The sequence below is a fragment of the Apaloderma vittatum genome, unplaced genomic scaffold (assembly GCF_000703405.1).
Source record: "Apaloderma vittatum isolate BGI_N311 unplaced genomic scaffold, ASM70340v1 scaffold12612, whole genome shotgun sequence".
In the NCBI taxonomy this organism is placed as follows: Eukaryota; Metazoa; Chordata; class Aves; order Trogoniformes; family Trogonidae; genus Apaloderma; species Apaloderma vittatum.
In genome coordinates, this window is record NW_009704194.1 from 17665 (window position 1) to 36628 (window position 18964).

At 42.3% G+C, this 18964-nt stretch overlaps 1 protein-coding gene across 1 annotated transcript in view; it reads left to right on the forward strand.

Annotated features, from left to right (window-relative positions):
• Positions 1-18964, forward strand: part of MYO9A (myosin IXA) — a gene marked incomplete at both ends in the record, with an annotated part of 69812 nt that overhangs the window by 13364 nt on the left and 37484 nt on the right. Inside the window, 3 exons of the mRNA XM_009864948.1 lie at positions 1656-1745; positions 12630-12746; positions 16781-16915. Of these exons, the coding sequence (XP_009863250.1) occupies positions 1656-1745; positions 12630-12746; positions 16781-16915 (342 nt within the window). The remainder of the gene's footprint in view (positions 1-1655; positions 1746-12629; positions 12747-16780; positions 16916-18964) is intronic.

An 18964-nucleotide genomic window follows, 5' to 3' on the forward strand; every position in this document is an offset into this window, starting at 1 on the left:
GAGGGCTTCCACAGATGTTGGGCTCCTTGGGCGATAAATGTCTTGGAAAGTAATTGGGTCAGATAACTTTGGTGGCTTGAAAGAAAGTCTGAAGAAAAGGTTCAGACCTCTTTCAAGAAGAACTGGTAGAAATCCGAATTTATTTTCTATTACTTCATACCAGTCAGCTTTTGAACGAGCACTCAGTGCTGCAATCCCTTTCTCAGATTTGGGAGGAAAGACCAAAAAAAAGTGATGTTTTCTTGCTCACAAGTTGGAAATGGTTCATTTTTCTTCAGCTGCTATAACCTAATACCCCAGCGTTGCTGGAGGAGCAATCTCTGCCTGCCTTGGCTACGGCCCAGCCCTCACGGGAGCCTGCTGGCCGTCTGCTCCCTGCCGACATTTATCACCACAGCAGCATTGCCGGTCATCCTTCACTGGGTTTTAGAGCTCTAGTCATCCAGCCCTCTCAGTCTTGGTTCCAAACTACATGCAGCTATGAAGTCATAAATCTGTATTTTGTCCCTATAATTAAGGTATAAACTCTTACATTTAAGTTTTTAGGGTTGTGGGTTTTTTTTCAAGAGGAAGAACAGGACTTGCCCTTTAGCACCAAAAAGCAAAAATCTATGAAATGCAACTTAGAAGTGCAGCTGCCATAATAAGTTGTGTTCTTCGCTTTGCTAATCTGCTAGGATGGTATTCGTCTTTATTTTAGAGTGCTGTGCTTACTGGACGAGGAAGCATAGGATGTATGGGATGGGGAAGCTGTGAGTATCGCCAAGCACTGAGTGTCCTTAGTCGTCAGCGTGGGCCGAGTTTCTCTTTAGGAAGCTCTTACGGCTTCTCATTAGTGCTTCCTTCAAGCTGTGACCTGAAATGAAAATTAGGATAATTTGGCTGTACCTGTGGTGTTGGCTTTCAGAGGTGATGAAACAATCAAGGTCAGGCTCTGCTGGGGAGTAACTGCAGGCAGAGACCCAGGGAGATGCCGGGATCACAGTCCCATCCTTGCCAAGTCTGTTTTAGTACAAGAAGGTGATATGATGTGATCCCACTGGGTCACTGCGCAGCGGGTCTGGAGAAGAAGGATGCTCATCCGCAGGTCTCACCCATCAGAGAGCAGAGGGAGAAGGAAATCAGGGCTGAACATTAGATGTGCAAGTACTTGTTAGTGAGTGTTGCAGGGAAAAGTCAGTGTCAGGGTTACCTGGGAAAAAAAGGTGGCCTTGAGTCACTTCAGAAATGTGGATTTGGTGCTTTTAGTCTTCACCAGAGATGTTCTGAGCAGGTCTGGTGTCTCTGTGGAGTCTCTTGGTTAGGCTAGGCAGCTTGTACAGACTTTGGCACGGCTTCTCAAGCAACAACATCTCCATATTGATCTGTAGCTACTAGCTCCAGGCTCAAAGATTTTTTCCCCTAGACTTACTACTTCTTTTTTGACAGGAAAAAATAGCAAAGGGCAGTCAGCAAGCCAAAGCATTTAGGTCTAACTTAGGTAGAAGCATATCACCATCTATTCTGGTTCTGAATTTCTCCAAGGGTTATCAAAATTAATTTCTAAATTTTTAATTCATGAAAATGTTTACACTTATACATCTTCCAAATTTTTTTAATAGTTTTTAAAGGATTTATTCCTAGAATACTCATTAACCTCAAGGTTTTTGTTTTAGGTGAAAGAAGAGATGCTGTTTGAGGCCCTCGTTACCAGAAAGACAGTGACAGTAGGAGAGAAGCTGATCTTACCCTACAAGCTAGCAGAGGTCTGTACACGATGCTTGTTATTAAAAGGGCAGCTCTTGGGGTGGTTTTTCTCTATTATGGTCTGTCTCAGGATTACAATGTCAGCAAACACGCATTGTTTGGTGTTGGTTTTTTTCCTAAATAGGTAGTCTCCAGGAATTTTGAATTATATTCTGTGGTAAACAAACACCTCTGTTTTCCTCTTGTATTCTCCGAAGTAATATAAGCTCTATTCTGCTGCAATACTTGTTTTGGCTGTTTCTGCATCAAGTGTTTTTTCACTCCCCCCCTAGTTTAAGAACATAGAGCGTAGCATCACACCACGCTCGATCCCTCCATTCTGCCTTCTTGTCATATGGTTGTGTGAGGATTTGCAACATCTTGAGTAACATTTCTGAGAACAGTCTGTTGTGTCACAATTAAGTCAGCGTGTGATGTGTTGACGTTAGGGTTAGCGATTTTGTCAGCTAGATCTTTCGATTCCCTTTTTCCAGAAAATAAAAATCTCTTCTCTCCTTTTGAGATTGTCTGCTTAAGCTCACTGACTGCTACTGAGCTTTTAATTTTTATTAAGATTAAACTATTCCATCTAATATTTTAACCAGGTTTTGTATTGAAACAGCTTTGAAAGAGTCTTACCTAAGATGCTCCTTCAGTTCAGGCCCTCTTGCTACCAAAAATGGCTGAACGTGAATTTCTCAAGTGCTTTCCAAAATGTTTTTGGTGATGTCGCTGCTGACAAATCCCAGTTATTCACTTGTAAAGATTTGTCACCAATATCTAGTACAAGAAAAGAAAGATCTGGGTGGGGTGGTTGTGGTGACGGGGACAGGAAGACAAAGGAGCACAAGGTTCCAGTAGGAAAAGGTTGATGTAATCTCCGTGATGAAATCATTTTGTAAGAAGCTGTGAACTGTGTTCAGAAAAGAGAAGCATCACCCATGCTTTTTAGTCACTGTTAGATCCTGGTGACCAAATCTTGTCCCACAGTGACCTCTCTCTGGTAGCAGCTTGCTCATGCTTGACATACTAGAGCAGAATTTGAGATGCTCTACACAGAACCTCAGTGTGATAAGAGGTCTTTTGGTCTTCCTCTGGCTTAGAGAGTAAGAGAAGTGACTTTGATTCAGATTTGTCTGAATATGGAAGAAGAGAAGGATTCTTTGGACATTTTGGGACTTTATAAAGAATTCTACTGTCTGGTAGTCTCACTCATGCTTAACTGGACTGTTGGGAACCAATGGGTTGGTTTTATATAGTTTCAATAGTTTTATACAGGCAACCTGCACAGTGTAGTAGTCGTTTAAAAGAAGAGCAAAAACTCGGTGAAAAAAGGAATTCTAAGAAATTTCATTTGGGTCCGAAGCCTGTTGTCTAAATTGTGGAAATGGGTAAATCCTTGGGCTCTGTGGGTGAAGTTTGGAGCAAATAGTGTTAGGCTTTTACCTTCAACATCACTGCTGAGATCGCTCAGGTGTTGAGGAGCCACTGACTCTGTAGACGAGGCACTGCTAGACCTGGTTTCTTGGTTGTCTTCCACCTTGTTACCAACTTGGGGTTATTAGCAAGGAGATAGAAGTATGGAGCTTCAATCTGAAGTAGACATTCTTATGTAAAAAGCCTCAATCTTATGTTTGGGATGGGTTCTTAAGCTTTAATCCCAGCCTGGCTCCTGCGGCATCTGTAACCTCAGGGTCCTGTGGTGGCGATTGTCACCCCTCCCTAAATAGAACGGGCAGAGTAGATGCAGATGGCCCGGAGTAATCAGAGCTGGGATTGGACTTTATTATACCAAATCAAGCCTTTTCTCTGCCATTTCCCTGAGCTGTAGCCCCACAAGCATGCGGACAGGATGCCTTTGTTGGATTTGCAGAGATGCCGCATTCCTCTCTGTCTGCATGCTTGCTCGCTGCGTTGTTATTGAACGCTGATTAGAAACACTGTCCTGTGGTTTGGGGCTTTTTTTTTCCGTTGTTTTTTTTTTTTCCTGAAGCAGTGGTTTGAGCACTTTGCACCTCTTCATTTGAAACATTCTCTTTCATGACGGTTATAAATTTACATCAGACTCTATTCCTGGGTTTGTTCTGTTCATCCTTGCAGCAATTTATATAAAATGAGATATTTTCTCCCAGCACATTTTGATTCTTGGGGAAAAGGGATTGCAAAATGTCCTTGTGGGGTCAACTTGCAGGTGCTTGTCCCAGCAGCCTGAAGCCTACATTGCATTGGAGGAGACAGCTGCAGTTAGCAACTGTCTCCTCTCTGTTTCTTCACATTGTACTTCTTTACTTAGAACTTTTCTTGATGGCTTTGCCCCCATCAGTCACTTGCCATTCTTAAGATAGGCAGAAACGTTGGCCTGGTCAGCTCCGTGATTGTTTTAATAACTCAAGACTTTTTGAGTCTTTGAGTTCGGCTGGATGGCCTTGGAGGATCTATATGGTGTTAATGGGTTAAAATGTTCTGCTGAAGGCCAACAGGAAAGTAGGACTTGAGCAAAGCAGGTTACCAGTGCTGTCCATTTCAGCTGAGCAAGTTTTTTCCAGCACGGACAGATTTCGTTTTACTTTATTTCATCCAGGAGGGTACAAGATGCATGACAGCAGCACCTCCTCAAGGAGGGCCGTGGCCAGGAGCAGATGAGCTGTTGTGAGCTGAGCTCTACAGGGCGATTTGTTGTTTCTTGCTGGGCAGCCAGCACCTGTCCTCTGGGTATTACAGGGATTACAGAATGAGCATATGGTTCCTGAGGGACACCTTGCAAAGTGTAATGTGCCATCAGGTTATTCTGATTGCTGCATAAATCATGGTGTATTGGCAAGAGGTCATGTCTGATCACGGTACTAACATTCGAGTCTGGCCTCGTGTCGCTGGTATTTCTGAAATGAAGGATAGTCAGTTGAGGAAAGACCTGGTTCTGAAGGTGAAAATCAATGATGCTTTGTAGTTACCACCTTTCTTTGCCGTGGCACTGATGGCAAACATGGACTTGAGTGGAGACCCTGTACATCTGCAGCCCTGACCACTCTCAGTCTGCATCGCCGGCGCTCATCGAAATTTAAATGAGTGAGGACACCACATCCATAAATCGTGCTTATATTTACCTCTGGCAGCTGCCTCTTATCTTCAGAGCCACGCTGGCTTGTCTGCCGCAGAGCTGCCTCCTGGAACCATTCATTTTTCCTTTTATAGTAGCTGAATGGTATTTTAATGCAGTGTTTGAAATGACTGCGTAATTTGGGCTAGCGCAAAGGTTTAGAAGCTTCACGCTGTAGATAAACTTAAGGGAAAAAAAAAAAGGCTGCAGTTGTGTCAGAGGTCTCGGTTCGTTGTCCAAACCAGCTGCCAACGTCTTTGTCAGGAGTGAGAGGGTTCATTAATGGGGTTAGCAGCAGTTAATGGCTTTCCAGAGGAATCACAGTGTGTCTGTGCGGGGTGAGGATGGTGTTTCGTGACAGTGAGCTGGCCAAGTCGATGTCCTTTAGGAAATAAAACGCAAGAGCCTTTGAAAAGAGAAGGTTTGGTTACCAGAGCAAAAGAGCTGTTAGGGGTGGCTGAGATGGTGACAGTTGATGGACTGATTTTTGGTTCAGGTCTGTCTCAAATGTTGGGCATCTCGCTACTGCCATGGTATTCTTCTGAGTAAGGTAAAATATAACAGCACATAGATGAAATAGGGAAAAATGAGATTTTAATGGTACTGGAATAGTAATGTGCACAATTGGCTTTCCCTAGGTGCCTCTCAACTCCAGACTCTGGCTGCTTTTTTCACATATTATGTATGTTTTTGCAGTCCCCTTACTAAGGTAGGAAAGCTTTGTAAGGCACAATTCAGGTATTTAAAAGAAAAAGAAAAAACAACCCAGATGTGCAAAATATTAAGAGGCTCGACTGATGTTTGGTGAGAAATGTTTTAACAGATTTTTATAATTTTCAGCCATTCATAACCAAGGACGTTTTATCCCTGAGGGTTAGTAAATGAATTAATTCACACTTTTGGAAGAAGTCTGAGGTGAAAATGCTCGACAGAAGGGAAATAAAAGATGCGAGACGACTTCTCGGGCAACAAGTGACCTGAATCTTCCTTTCCTTTAGTTTTGGAAAGCTATTAGGAATGGAAAGGGACTGAGTTGGATGTCCAGGGAGGTCCTAGCAAGCAGATGGTGTTAAAGCCCTCCCTCCCCACAAAAAGGAAACTCTTTCCTGCCCCTGTCACACTCTTCTATATTGTGATAGCAAGACCTGGGATGCAAACATATGTTTGTTTTGGTTTTTTTAAGTCCCTCTTCACTATCCTAAGCATCCGCAGTTTTGGGGGTCTGCTGAAACTCTGTGTAATGCAAATATATTTTGATATTTTTTATTTGCAAGCTTTTATAGGAGATAACGTGCCATCATATCTTTGCCTAAGTGGCTATATGCTATTTAGCAAATGAGTGCAGGTGGTTACGTGGCTGTGGAAGGACGCCATGGAACTGTGCTGTGATGGTTTGCAGAGCACCCAAATTGCAGTTGAATCCTTGAAATGCTTTTTATTCAGCATAAACATGTGCCGCTATTGGTCTGTGGGAGATCAGCTGATGATTAGTTAGAAAAGGACTTATTCAGGTCAGATGTGTGAACCAAAATGTTTGGTCTCCTGAAGAATCTGCTATGTGCAGAAAAATCCCACTAGATGGTCCCATGACTCAAAGGGGAACTAGATGGTCTTGGAAGGTCCCTTCCAACCCAAACCATCTTATGAAGATTCAATGTTACTGAGGAACTACTGTGAGATGGTCATTTTGAATGATAAACCATGCTGCTTTAGTGACCTGAGCTTGGGGAGAACGTTTAATTTTGAGCGTGATAACAGTTAATTGGCAGCAACATGACATAGAGAAGCCTTGCAGAGCAGACCTTAATGAAGGGGAAAAACGTATTTCATCACGGCAAAGAGCTGAGCAATGTTTCATTAGCTCATGTACTAGTCATGGTACTGCCTAATGCTTTTTTCAGACCATTATAAAGAGAAAAGGAATGGAGTTCCAGGGCCAAATGGCATAACATTACCTAAGATTTAACAAAAAAAACACTACCCTAAAAACACCCAAGCCAACAAAGGAAAAAATTGTGGTTGCAGCTAATCATAAGCGTTTAGGAGACAGCATAATTAATAGCATGAAGGAAGCGGAATGCAATTTCTTAGTCCTGAAGGACAAGGACAGGGACACTTAATAGAATAGAAAGCAGCAGAACTGCTGGAAGCACCTATTTATGCCAAATGCCATTAGCTTAGGAGACTCATTGTCACCACAGGTTATTTCCATCAGGAGCTCAGCAGGATTCCTTTGAAGACCTGGTCCGTTGATGAGTGCATTCAGAATTAACAGAAAAAAAATATTAATAGAATAAACCTGAAGCCCCACAAAGCTTTTTAAGAGCCAGGACATGAGGGCAACCTGTCAGTGTAGAACTTCAGAAGAAGCTTTATCATTGGATTAGATTTCTCATTTTTCCCTTTGAAATGCAAGGAGCAGCGGTGCTTGGTGACGGCATACAAGTTAGATGGTACTGGTGGCTGTACTGGGTGGGTGTCCCATAATAGGAAGACCGAGTCCATCAACGTTTGATCTCTTTTTAACCTGTTTTCGTTATTTTTCCACATTATGATATGATTATACGACCTAACGTTGCCACGAAGCGATGTATGGGAGATGATGCTGATCGAATCTCGTGTCCTTGAGGATCTCTCGAACGCACAGAACTTCATGGCGTCTCTTTTTTTACTTAAATTTAGCTGCCTGGTCACTAGGTTCTTCTGCAGCTCTTTATAGTCTCCTCATGATTGCTCCTTTCGGTAGGGGTGCTCCATCTCTTCTCTTATGCTTTCATGGGGAGAAGCAAGAACGACAGGCTCTTCTGGAAGAGTTTTATGTCAGGAGAAGGGGGTGGTTGGTGGGGGGATTTTTTCCGCTTTTCTGTTTTGGTTTGTTACAGATGACATTTTCTAACCACGCTGTCCAAATCAGAAGGCTTTGACTGAAGTCTTCTCAGGAAGATGATACTTGTAGCTGCATGACTCCAGGGCTGAGACTTGAAGAAAATTGCTAGCAAGACTTTTGTTGGTTTGTTTTGGCCTGGGTGCTTCTTCTGAAATGAAGACAATATTATAGATAGGAGATACAGATGCAAGGATGAATGCATTAAACCATGACAAAAAGAATGCATGTTAGAAATGTTTTTAATGATACTTAAAAAAAAAAAATATAAGTAGTGATTAATGGTTTCTGTTTTCCTGGAGATGGACCTTTGTCCAAGGAAAGGTGATCATGAAGGTCCTGAGAACTTGGTCCAAGGAAGGCGATCGTGGAAGGGACCGGGAAACTGGTACTAGAGAAGGGGAGAGCATGATAAGAATTTAAAAAAGGTGTTTGATACATAAAGTTGGAGACTAGTACCAAAAAATTGCTTGCATCTGAGAACTTTAAGCCGATTTAGTGAAAATCCTGCAATGCCGTCTTGTTTCAGTATTGTAGCAGAGAACAATTTGGTGTTGTCTGGTCGTGACGTTCCAGTCTATTTTTTTTTCCCATTGTTAAAATCCACCCATAAGTTCTGGGAAATGTCCTTGACACTTGCATCTCTTGGATAAAATCCCTTGGCAGGACATCTCGCTGCCTCCCGGCTCTGGGGCGATAGGGGAATGTTCCTGACAGGTTGGTTGGTTTTTTTTTTTGTAAAAGTGTATAGTTTGCAGGTACATTTCCAGAAATAAAACATAAATATGAGGCTTTGCAGGAATGTGGTTTTAAGTGAACTTTTTCTTTTTTTGAAACAAAAGAGAACTAATTAGACTCCTTTTGCATTTTTCACTCCTGTTCTTCCAGTGATGCTTTCTCCTCCTTGGCCAAACATAGAAATGATTAAAAAAAAGACTTCTTCAGGCTGGAGTCAGCATGATGCGTTCATGTTTTGAGTTCTCTTAGGAAAAGCAAATATGAGAATGACAGGACTTTAATACGATGCTACAATAAAATATGGGTATGGAAAATTAGCTCATACATATCCAGCCCGAGTATGATATAATACGCCTTGATGCCAAGATAGGGATTAAGCTAGAGTCTGATATCCTGCAAGGCTACTTTCCTCTGGGTGTTAAGCCTCCGGTTTTTTAAAAAAAAAACCCCCAAACTAAGCCTGCCTGTCTCAGCCTATGTCCCGTGACCCAGAGGGGAACCACAAAAGCTGCTTAATCTATCTCCCGCCACGGGACACGGCCGTGAATGTAAACCAGACGCGTGACATATTCGGTCGTAAATAGAAAGTGAGCGGAATGGCGGGAAGCTAATTCCCTGTGCACGCACCGCGTCACTTGGGTCCTGCCCACTAGGCTGAGCCTGACATGAGGGAAGAGCCACGTCCTAAAACCTGCCTTGGGACCAAAAGAAGGATTTAGACTTTACCTAATTCCAGCAAGGGTTTTCCATCTGTTTTGGGGTTTGTTTGTTTGTTTGTTTGTTTAAAATCCAGAAATGTTCTCCCACTTTCAGTGATGAGGCCTAGAGAGGCTGCGATGCTTCATCACTGTTCTCCTCGTTTTCTGCTCCTTCCCTAACTCAGCTCTGTGACTCTCCCTTCCTTAGATGTTTCTCCATCTCAGAATGGGACTGGTAAACCCAACAAGCAGTTCTGCTGCCCATACAACCACAAAGCCAAGCTGAAGCCGCCTTACATGTGGGTTTTTTATCAGCCCTCATGGAGCAGTACCAGAGTCAGAGATAAAAACTGGATTTTAATAGTATTTTAATGTATGTGGTAGATACTTCCCACCAGCTAAGTATTGTTAATATTTATTTTTTTAAAAAAACAGATATAAATGCAGATTTTTACACTAGAAACTGATTTATTTCATCATTTACTCATGTATGTAGCATAATTTTGTTGAATATATACTTTGAGTCCAGTAAGAAAACCTGTACCCTTTTTCCCCTGTTGTTTTTCTCCCTGGTTGAGAATTTTATATATAATCTCAAATCCACAGACATGATTGAAGGAGGGAGGCATCATCAGAAACTGTTAGGTGAATACCATGGACAAAATTCAGTGTTCAGGTATTCAAATCTTTATTCAAATTTTTCCTTTGAGTCATCTCAGAACAGACATTTGTGTTACAGTAAGTACAAATGTAATTATGAAGCCAAATTTCACCTTAGAGAATAAAATGGAAATGGCTGATAAAGATTGTAAAACAGACTCCAAATGATAACAAAATCAAATCCTGTGTGTGGAAAAAGCATAGAATTATTTTTTGGGGAGGATATCAACAGGTTTCTGGAATTTAGTGCCACATCTCTGTGAGCAGAAACATGAACTGATTCGTTGGGTAACTCTCTGAAAACTTATTCTGTGTGTTAAAAGAAAAGCAAACAAAGACCCCACAGAACCACTAAAAATACCTGTGCAGGTTTGACTTGTTTAGAAGGATTTCCTGAAGAGGAAGAATCCTAGTGCTGCTTTCTTTTTTTCCTTTTTCCCCAAATATTTAATTGGAAGCACCTTTCATCCTTCCATAGAAATTATAGGAAGTCTATCAAAGGCTCTAAGAGAGAAGAGGATATTTCCTTTCTTCCTGTGTTCGTATCTTATTTCCTGAAGAGAAGAGGGATCTCCACTTGTATTCCAAACAAGCAGAAACCGTGAAGTATTTCGTGGTGTGCCAGGCTTTGCTTAATTAACTCTTGTCTTTGTGTTTTACACTAAGTCTTGCAAACAGCACACTTGGGAAGAAACGTTTCTCGCCACCCCAGGTTTGCTCTAATTATTTTTCGTAATTACTTATTAGTATGGGTCAGAAAGGAGAGTGTGCGTTGCTTGTTTTCTTCCTCAAGGGCAGTTGATAACGCCCATCATGAGATACACACATGAAATTGCTGAAAACCTGGAGAAAGCAGAGACTGTGACCAACAAGGCAACGAGTTGTCTTCTAGGATATAACAACAGGGCAGCAAGTCGTCGTTGTCTTCTAACAAGACTTTTCTTCTAGATCCAACTGATTTTCACAAGTTATACCTGAGAAACGACATTTAAACATCCCATTTTCGAGGACGTGTAGCTTTTAGAAGATTTGTGTTGGGTGCGCTGACCTCGCTGCCACATCGGTATTGTCACCCAGTGAAAAACTGGGATTGACTAAACATTGCTGAAGTTCTTTCTGTCTCGCTTTTCTAGAGAGGAGCATGTGGTGCCTCCTACTCTGGAGTTAGTAGTGACGGAGTGATGCTCAGCACTCCTCCCAAGCAAACGCGACGGCTGTTAACATGTCATATTAATTGCTTTTTGATGAACTAATTATAAGAGCTGCCGGTACCCAGAAGAATCCGTCACCTGACCTTTCTCTTTGGAGTACCTGGGATCAGTCTATATCATCCTTTGCATTAGCGGTGAGGGAAGATGGCTCGACGAGCTAAGAGGTTTAAAGTCTTTAGACATCTGTAGCTTTCTCTTAAATACCCCTTGGGAATCATTTCTTACCTGGAATTGACCAGCACATTAATATAGTGCTCGTCCTAAGCGCTAACAGAAGGATTGAATTTTGCTTCTGCCTTCTTCCGACCTTCTGTGTGTCCGTGATGAGTGATGTGCCACACTCAAATGTTTTTTATTTTATGCAGGCTTTTTTTTCACAAACAGAAAAAGACCTTTACTCAGGATTTCAAATCTCAGCTAAGTGCAGATTTGCAAATGCGCTTTACAAAGGCTTTTAATTTGAGTAAATTTGGTTCTCGTAGATTATATCTTTTGCCGCCTCTAAAACACAGGCTGTTGCTGCCTAAACTGTAAGTCCTTGCTCCAGAACACTTCAAAGAGAGAATTGAATTCTTAAAGTCTGTCTTCTCCTTGTTCCTTTTGGCAGAAAATGCTTCCAGAAGGATATCTACTTTTAAGGCAGCCTGACTCTGATGCCTGTAGTGAAAACTTGCAGGCCAATTAATCTGGCAATGCTATCTTATGAAGAAACCCAAATATCTTATATTGGGATCTTGGCAGAAGTTGGCCAACAAGTGGCATTTCTAGTGTATGATAAATACAATATCTACCCTTGCTAACTCAATAAACAGGAAGCCTATTGATTAAAACCTCGTCTTCAGCTTATTTCCTCAACCGTTTGATCTATCTTGATTCTGGATCAGCAATATTTTTGCATGTGCGCAAGATGTTGCACTCCCTTTGATCTGCTGAGAGATTTGTTTTTGACATTGCAGCAGCTATTTTTATTTTGCCTTTCATGTGAAACAAGAACGGTTCAATGAGTGCTGCGGTGTTCCAGAAATGCTGGGGTGGTGCAGGCTTAATGGTATCCTCATTTATTTTGAGGGAAAAAAGAGCAAAATACAGTGGCATCCCCTACAGCCTCTAATAAAATGGGGAAAGAAGAGTATTGCAAGATAAACCCCTGTATGACTGGAGAGAGGAAAAGAAGCTCTTTGTTGTTGGCTTTAATGAAATGAAAACAGCCAAAAACCCCAACCCTTCCCAAACCCTTTTTCTTGGGTAAAAGGACAAAAAAAACCAGTTACTGGAACTGTTGCACACTTGGTTTTGGTTTGTAGCAAGGCTTTATGAGGGGACAAGCAAGGAATTCCTTGTTAGCTGCTGCAATATTTAGTAGTTATCCTTGCACTGGGTCATATCCCTCAGCGTTTTATTGGACAGCGGGGCCGCGTACCGCATTAACTGACATTAAGAGCAAGACATCAGCTTGTGTTCATGTTAAAAGATGCAGTTGCAAAAAACTGAAGGGAAAAGAGGTGTGAATGAGCTAATGGAAGATAAATGGTGCTATGGGAACTTGAGAAGCACAACCTTGGTTTAGTGCAGAGCAAGAACCGTTTACAATCCCCCCTTTTTTTTTTCTCTTTCAGGCTGTGACTGTGCGAAACTCCATGGCCAAATCGTTGTACAGCGCCCTGTTCGACTGGATCGTGTTCAGAATCAACCACGCACTCCTCAACTCAAAGGACATGGAGGAAAGCACCAAGGTAACATCTCGCCAACTCCTCTGGCTGCGGTTTGTGCTTTTTTAAAAATAGGTAACTACGGGATAAAACATTACCCAAGCTCCTAATGTTGCTTAACATGAAGTTAATTTTTCCTCAGTTCATATTTTAGACTCTGTACGTCATTATTTTAAGTGGTGTTTGCTGAGACGGGAAGGGTGAAGCCCTTTGAATAATATATCCTCAAAGCAGTTGGGGAAGTTTTCGTATAGCAAATCCAGGAGCAAGGTCAAATAATTCTCCTCCTTGTGTGTAAAACTGTAGGACTGTATATAATCAAGGGAAAAAAGGGAAATCTTGCTAACATGAGGTACTTTGATGAAGTTGCCCCACAAAAATTGTCAGAAAAGATTAACAGGCTGTCATGTTGGGAGGTACTGACATCTATAATGAGCAGAAAAATGTCGTTAAGGGGGGGCAAAAAAAAAGGTCATGATTAGAAAAGCAAAGCCAGCGCAGAACCAAACCGCTTTCCCAAAGAATCGATGGAAGAAATGACATGACATTTTTTGTCACAGCGTATTTACAGACTGGAAATAAATACCTGCGTCTAACATTTGGTAATATGCTTTTCTGAGAAGAAAGGTTGTGGAAGTGGGTAACATCCAGCGTGTCTTCTGATTGCACATGCTTCTTCTCCCTCTGTCTAATGTTTTACCAAAAAGGTTGTGTTCTTTCCTGATTTTTTTTTTCCCCAAGTCATCAAAAGTTTTGTTGGGCTGTCAGGAAAAACAAAAAACCAACCAACACTGTGTATTTGGTAAAGCAGAAAACATGTATTAGTTTTGACCAGGATCTCAAAACCTAATTATTTTTCTTAATGATCCAAATATTTTTCTTAAAAATACTATCTGTTCTGTAATATTTAAATGCAGAATCAGAGCAGGACATTTCTGCTTGCTCAGTCGGCATGTCTGTAACAGCAGGGCACAACAGTGGGTATTTATGGGCCATTAAACTTTGGTTCCCAACCTCAAATCTCAGCCAAAACAGCCCAAATTCGTGCTGTTCTCCAGCATCGCTGCCATGGATTAACCCTCTGCTTCCTCCAGCCAAGACTCCTATGCAGCGTAACCGCCTTCCCCTTGCCCGGCACATGGGTGACATCTACTTGCTGGCATCTACCAGCTACCTCAAAAGAATCTTCTAAACACACTGAGATTCTGATTTACAAAGGAAAAATGCAATCCTGCACCGTGCCACGAAAGGTTGCTGTGGGTGAGCAATATGTGACTCACCCTGCAGCAAATGTCCAGCCCATGCTTGCCACCAACATTCCTCTGACTTTTAAAATGGATTTTGAAATAGTCCTGTAAGTTGTGAAGGTTCAGCAGGTTGTCAGATGATGGGTTTCTGGCAGAGGGCTTTCTTGTGTGACAGTCGTGTTATCGAGAGGTCAAATAAGACTCCAAACTGTGTGTAGATGGGTGGAGAGCTGCATGTGAAGCTGATGACAAGAATTGAATAGGAAAGTGTATCTCTTCATGAGGGTAAATTTTGATTTCAGTGGGCATACACAGCTGTCCTATAAAACTACTCGTAAAGAGTAAGACAATCCTGTCAACCAAAACTCAGCACTCTACCAAACCAGCGGTGGAGATAATACTCATCAGTGGTTGAGGAGAAGACTATTTATAACTCATTAAGCCTATTTGTAGTTAATTAAACTGATCTAATTGCTGGTGGCCTAGGTGGTTTGATGACAGGTGGGGAAAAAGACCTAGATTCTAGCAAAATCCTGGCCTCACTGTGGAGCATGATGGACAACAAGATGGTTCTGCCAAGGGGTTTTTTTAAGCTTTTCCCATTGACTTCTTGTGAATTATCTTAATTTCCTCTGAAAAAACCCTGCTGCTCTTTTCAGATGAGGTGTTGCATATGTGGGGGTGATGCGAAGAAAATTAATTTAAATTAGTGACCGCCAAGAAAATCTATGTTTGAATTAATGAAGAATTCACGACTATGAAGAAAATTCATTAAAATTTAATCAGGTGGTTAATTCTTGCATATCTGACCTGAAACAGAGGGAGAATTGTTGAACACGCAACAGGTTTAAGGCCCATCTGTTCGTTGTTTTTAGGTCCTAACTTCCAAATTTGTAGCATATCCCCAATATTGTGGTGATGTAGATTGGAGTAGATTTTTTTGCCTTTTATCTTCTTTTTTTTTTTTTTTTTTGCTTTGGAACATTGCTTAAGGAAGGACGATGCATCGATGTCATGGATGAGAAAAAGTCACTTTGCCCTCTTCCCACCATCTTTTTTTCTAGGTATTTCAAGAAAATATGAGCTACTGATTATACACAGAGTTGAAGAAGAATTCTTAGCAAAATCTGTTTAAAAAAAGAAACAAGATTTCTGCTCGTAAAGCCGTCATTTTAATGAATGTACTGGGGAACAAAAGGGCCGCCACGTTCATTGGGACAAGCAGGAGAAGGTCACTTGATCTTTGGGAAGCCGAGTCTTCCCCTTGTCCTTACATCCCTTTTTAATTGTATTTTCCCATGTGCTGGTGGCCAAAGTCACAAGCTGAGTGGCTGCTCTGCCCACGGCAGCTGGGTCTCTTCCAGCTGTAGGTGGTGCCTTGTTCAGGAGTTGAGCACAGAAGGAATGTTTTCCTCCTACGGTGCATGATCTGTTCAAAACGGAGGAACTGCGGCATGGAGGGACTTGTGGATAGTCCGGTTTGTGTTTTGGACGAGGGATTCAGGCTAGTCCTAGAAAAGTAGGAAATCCAGAGCACAGATAAGACCAATAAAATTAAAACCAGTGTGCCTGGCAGCTCTCCGATTCTTCCGAGGTGGAGAGGAGGAGGTGTTTCTCCTCCCTGCTTGAGGTTTGGTTTGTTGGTCCGGCGCTAATGCTTTTACCTCTCTTAATAACTTCATTTAATTAATTGTAACATGTGAACAGAGCCTGTGTATAAGCAGAGATGGCTTTGGTTAGACCCTGGAATGTGATTCACTACCCAACTCCTGGTGGAGCTCTCTGTGCACGTGTCCTTCCTTATCTGATGACAACAGGCTTGCTATGTAGACAAAGTTTGAATTTTATTTGTAACTGATTATTAATTACTTATTTAACAGAACGATAATATGCAGGTTTGGAAGTTGCAGCACAAATTATACCTACATAAGCTTGTTTTTCACCCTGACTCCCTATGTCGATGAGATTTATCTGCTGGTGTGGATTTAGTAAAAGAAAATGCTTCTCTTGTGAACTTCTACAAAGTGGCCTCAGAGGCTGTGAGGGATCAGAGTGTCAGTGGGTTCTAAAATAAATCAGGTGGGCACCTCTTTATACGTCTCTTGCCCATTGAGCAGTGTAGGTGAAAGGGACCTGGGGGTCCTGGTGGACAGCAGGATGCCCATGAGCCAGCACTGTGCCCTCATGGCCAAGAAGGCCAATGGCATCCTGGGCTGTATTAGAAGGGATGTGGCTAGTAGGTCTACTCTGTCCCAGTGAGGCCACATCTGGAATATTCTGTCCTCTCAGCTCAAGAAGGACAGGGAACTGCTTGAGAGAGTCCAGTGCAGAGCCACAGAGATGATGAAGGGAGTGGAACATCTCCCATATGAGGAAAGGCTGAGGGAGCTGGGTCTCTTCAGCTCAGGGAAGAGGAGACTGAGGAGTGACCTCATTAATGTTTATAAATGTGTAAAAGCTGAGTGTCAGGAGGATGGAGCCAGACTCTTCTCAGTGATGTCCAGTGACAGGACAAGGGGCAATGGGTGCAAGCTGGAGCATAGAAGGTTCCACAAAAACATTAGAGAGAACTTCTTCCCTGTGAGGGTGACAGAGCCCTGGCACAGGCTGCCCAGAGAGGTTGTGGAGTCTCCTTCTGTGGAGACATTCAGGAACCCTCCTGGACGTGTTCCCATGTGACCTGCTCTGGATGATCCTGCTGTGGCAGAGGAGTTGGACTAGATGATCTTTTGAGGTCCTTTCCAACTCCTAACATTCTGTGATTCACTTTATGTGCTTTTATTCTAATCCTCATTCTTCCTTTTCTTGCAGACCTTATCCATTGGAGTGCTTGATATTTTTGGGTTTGAAGACTATGAAAACAATAGTTTTGAACAATTCTGCATTAACTTTGCCAACGAGCGCTTGCAGCACTACTTCAACCAACACATTTTTAAACTTGAACAGGTGGGTCTGGAGATATTTCCCCTCTGATGCCAATGAGTGGTCACGTGAGTTTGTGGCACCGATAAATTTCTTAAATCATGCCTCTAATTCTTTGATGTAATTTACCATGCTGCTCATAAAATAAAATCCAGGCAGATATGTGCTGGTTTAAAATAATTATTTTGGGGTACAAGTGTCCTCAAACATTGTGAAGACTTTAACCATTGCTCCTTGGTCTCTTCAGTATACATTCAGAGGGCTCATCCGTGAGCAACTTCTTTCATGTGTTTCCCCGGCCTTTCATCTAACATCACATAAAAGTGGGGGTTTTTGGCATCTGTTGAAAATGCCACCCCATTCTCCTGGTGGCTTTTTGCTTTGTGGATTTTTGAGGAGGGAGAGGAAATTTTTTTATTTTTTTTTTTTAAGGCCAATCTACATGCCCTCCCTTTGGGTGAAATTCTCTTTTGGGTGAGGTTAAAGGAAACCCTCCTTATCATTAGTTTTGGCAGAGCTAGTGTTTCATGAGCTATACTCTGAGATCAAAGAATGAAACCAGCCCTTCCCAGAAACCCTGATAGTTTCATTTCTGTGGCGTTACAAGGGATGTGAAAAGTCCGAAAGAGAAGTCTCCTTGACTAGGAGGACGGTCAAAGATGGGGAATGTAGCCCTTAGTGGATCATTCGGGAGTGTTTGCTCTAGAGTTTGATGGTTCTCTATTAACTCTTTGTTTTCGATCAAGAAGGTGGAGAGAAGCTGCTCAAACCCATTTTAATTCATTTCTTTAGCTGGTGCACCCTACTCCTCTAAGAAGTTCAAGGGAAAACCTGTTTGCATTTCAAGGAAGAGGTCTATTTTACCATTGCCCACCATAAAAAGGCAAACTAAAAGACTATTGCAAAGCAAACGTAGCAATTTTTTTTTTTTTAGATATTTATATATATAAAGGTAACTGACATGCTTTCTAGAAGAGACTTGGGGAGGGAAGACCCTTCCTGAAAACTGGAGAGAGATGGTACCTCTTCAGTGAGGTGCTTGGGTTTTGGCCATCTCTGCCAGCTGCACAGGAGCGAGCTGAGATGCCGTCATCCGTAAGGGAATTCCCGTGATTAGGTTGGGATTTCTCAGCAGGTCCGTGCTCCTCCCTGAGCCCAAGGTCTGTGCGGCTCTTCTGATTGCAGCAATCTCTAATTCTCCTTGGACAGGCTTTACAACCAGTGACATAATGAGCTTTCTCGTATAAATCTGCCGAGCACATGAAGTCATTAAAGTCGGAATTTGGCACACCGAGGAGCAGTTGCGGAGGCATCTGATTCCAAAGGGCTCGTTCCAATTCTTAGTGCCAGAGCACGTCATCGGTCTAGGGCTGGAGCTGTTGGAAAATACCATCATCTCAGCATAGTTTGCCTTCTCTAAATATAAATAAGCTGTTCAGCTGCGTGACCACTGATTCTTGGATGAATTATTTGTATGATTTAATGGTTTTCCTTCTGCCCTTCTTGACACTATGTGCTGCGTGTGGAGGAGTGGGTTTGACGGAAAGAAAACTGGTGATACCTGTTCGGATTTCGGGTGTTCAGAAAATCCTTTGGACTGATTTATTAATCTAGAAAGATCACTACTGTAGGATTCATAACTTAAATACAGCCTCACCCCATCGTGTCAGTGGTTTTCCCTCGCTAGGGCTGGTGGCCCCCACCATTTGAGGCATGGAGCAACATAATTGCTGGGTGAGACAATGTGGTTTGGAGGTCACTAGCAACGTAGCACCTGTGATACGACTTTCCTCCAAGTCTCCAGATTTTTGGCACTTTGAGGGCTGGGAACACAAGTTTTTATTTCTTTATGTATCCCATTCTCCAGACTTCATCATCTTTGACCCCTCCCCCAGCCCTGCTCAGGCTCATTCAATGCTTGGCTTCTCAATTCCCACCACGCACATTTCTCTGGTTCAGCTGATGCTTTGCAAAGGTTGAGAAAAGTCATCCTGTAGCTTTTCATAACACAAGCATTGCTGTTTAAGTTGTCTTCTGCTCCATTTTCTACCTCTTTTTTGCCCACCAAACCTC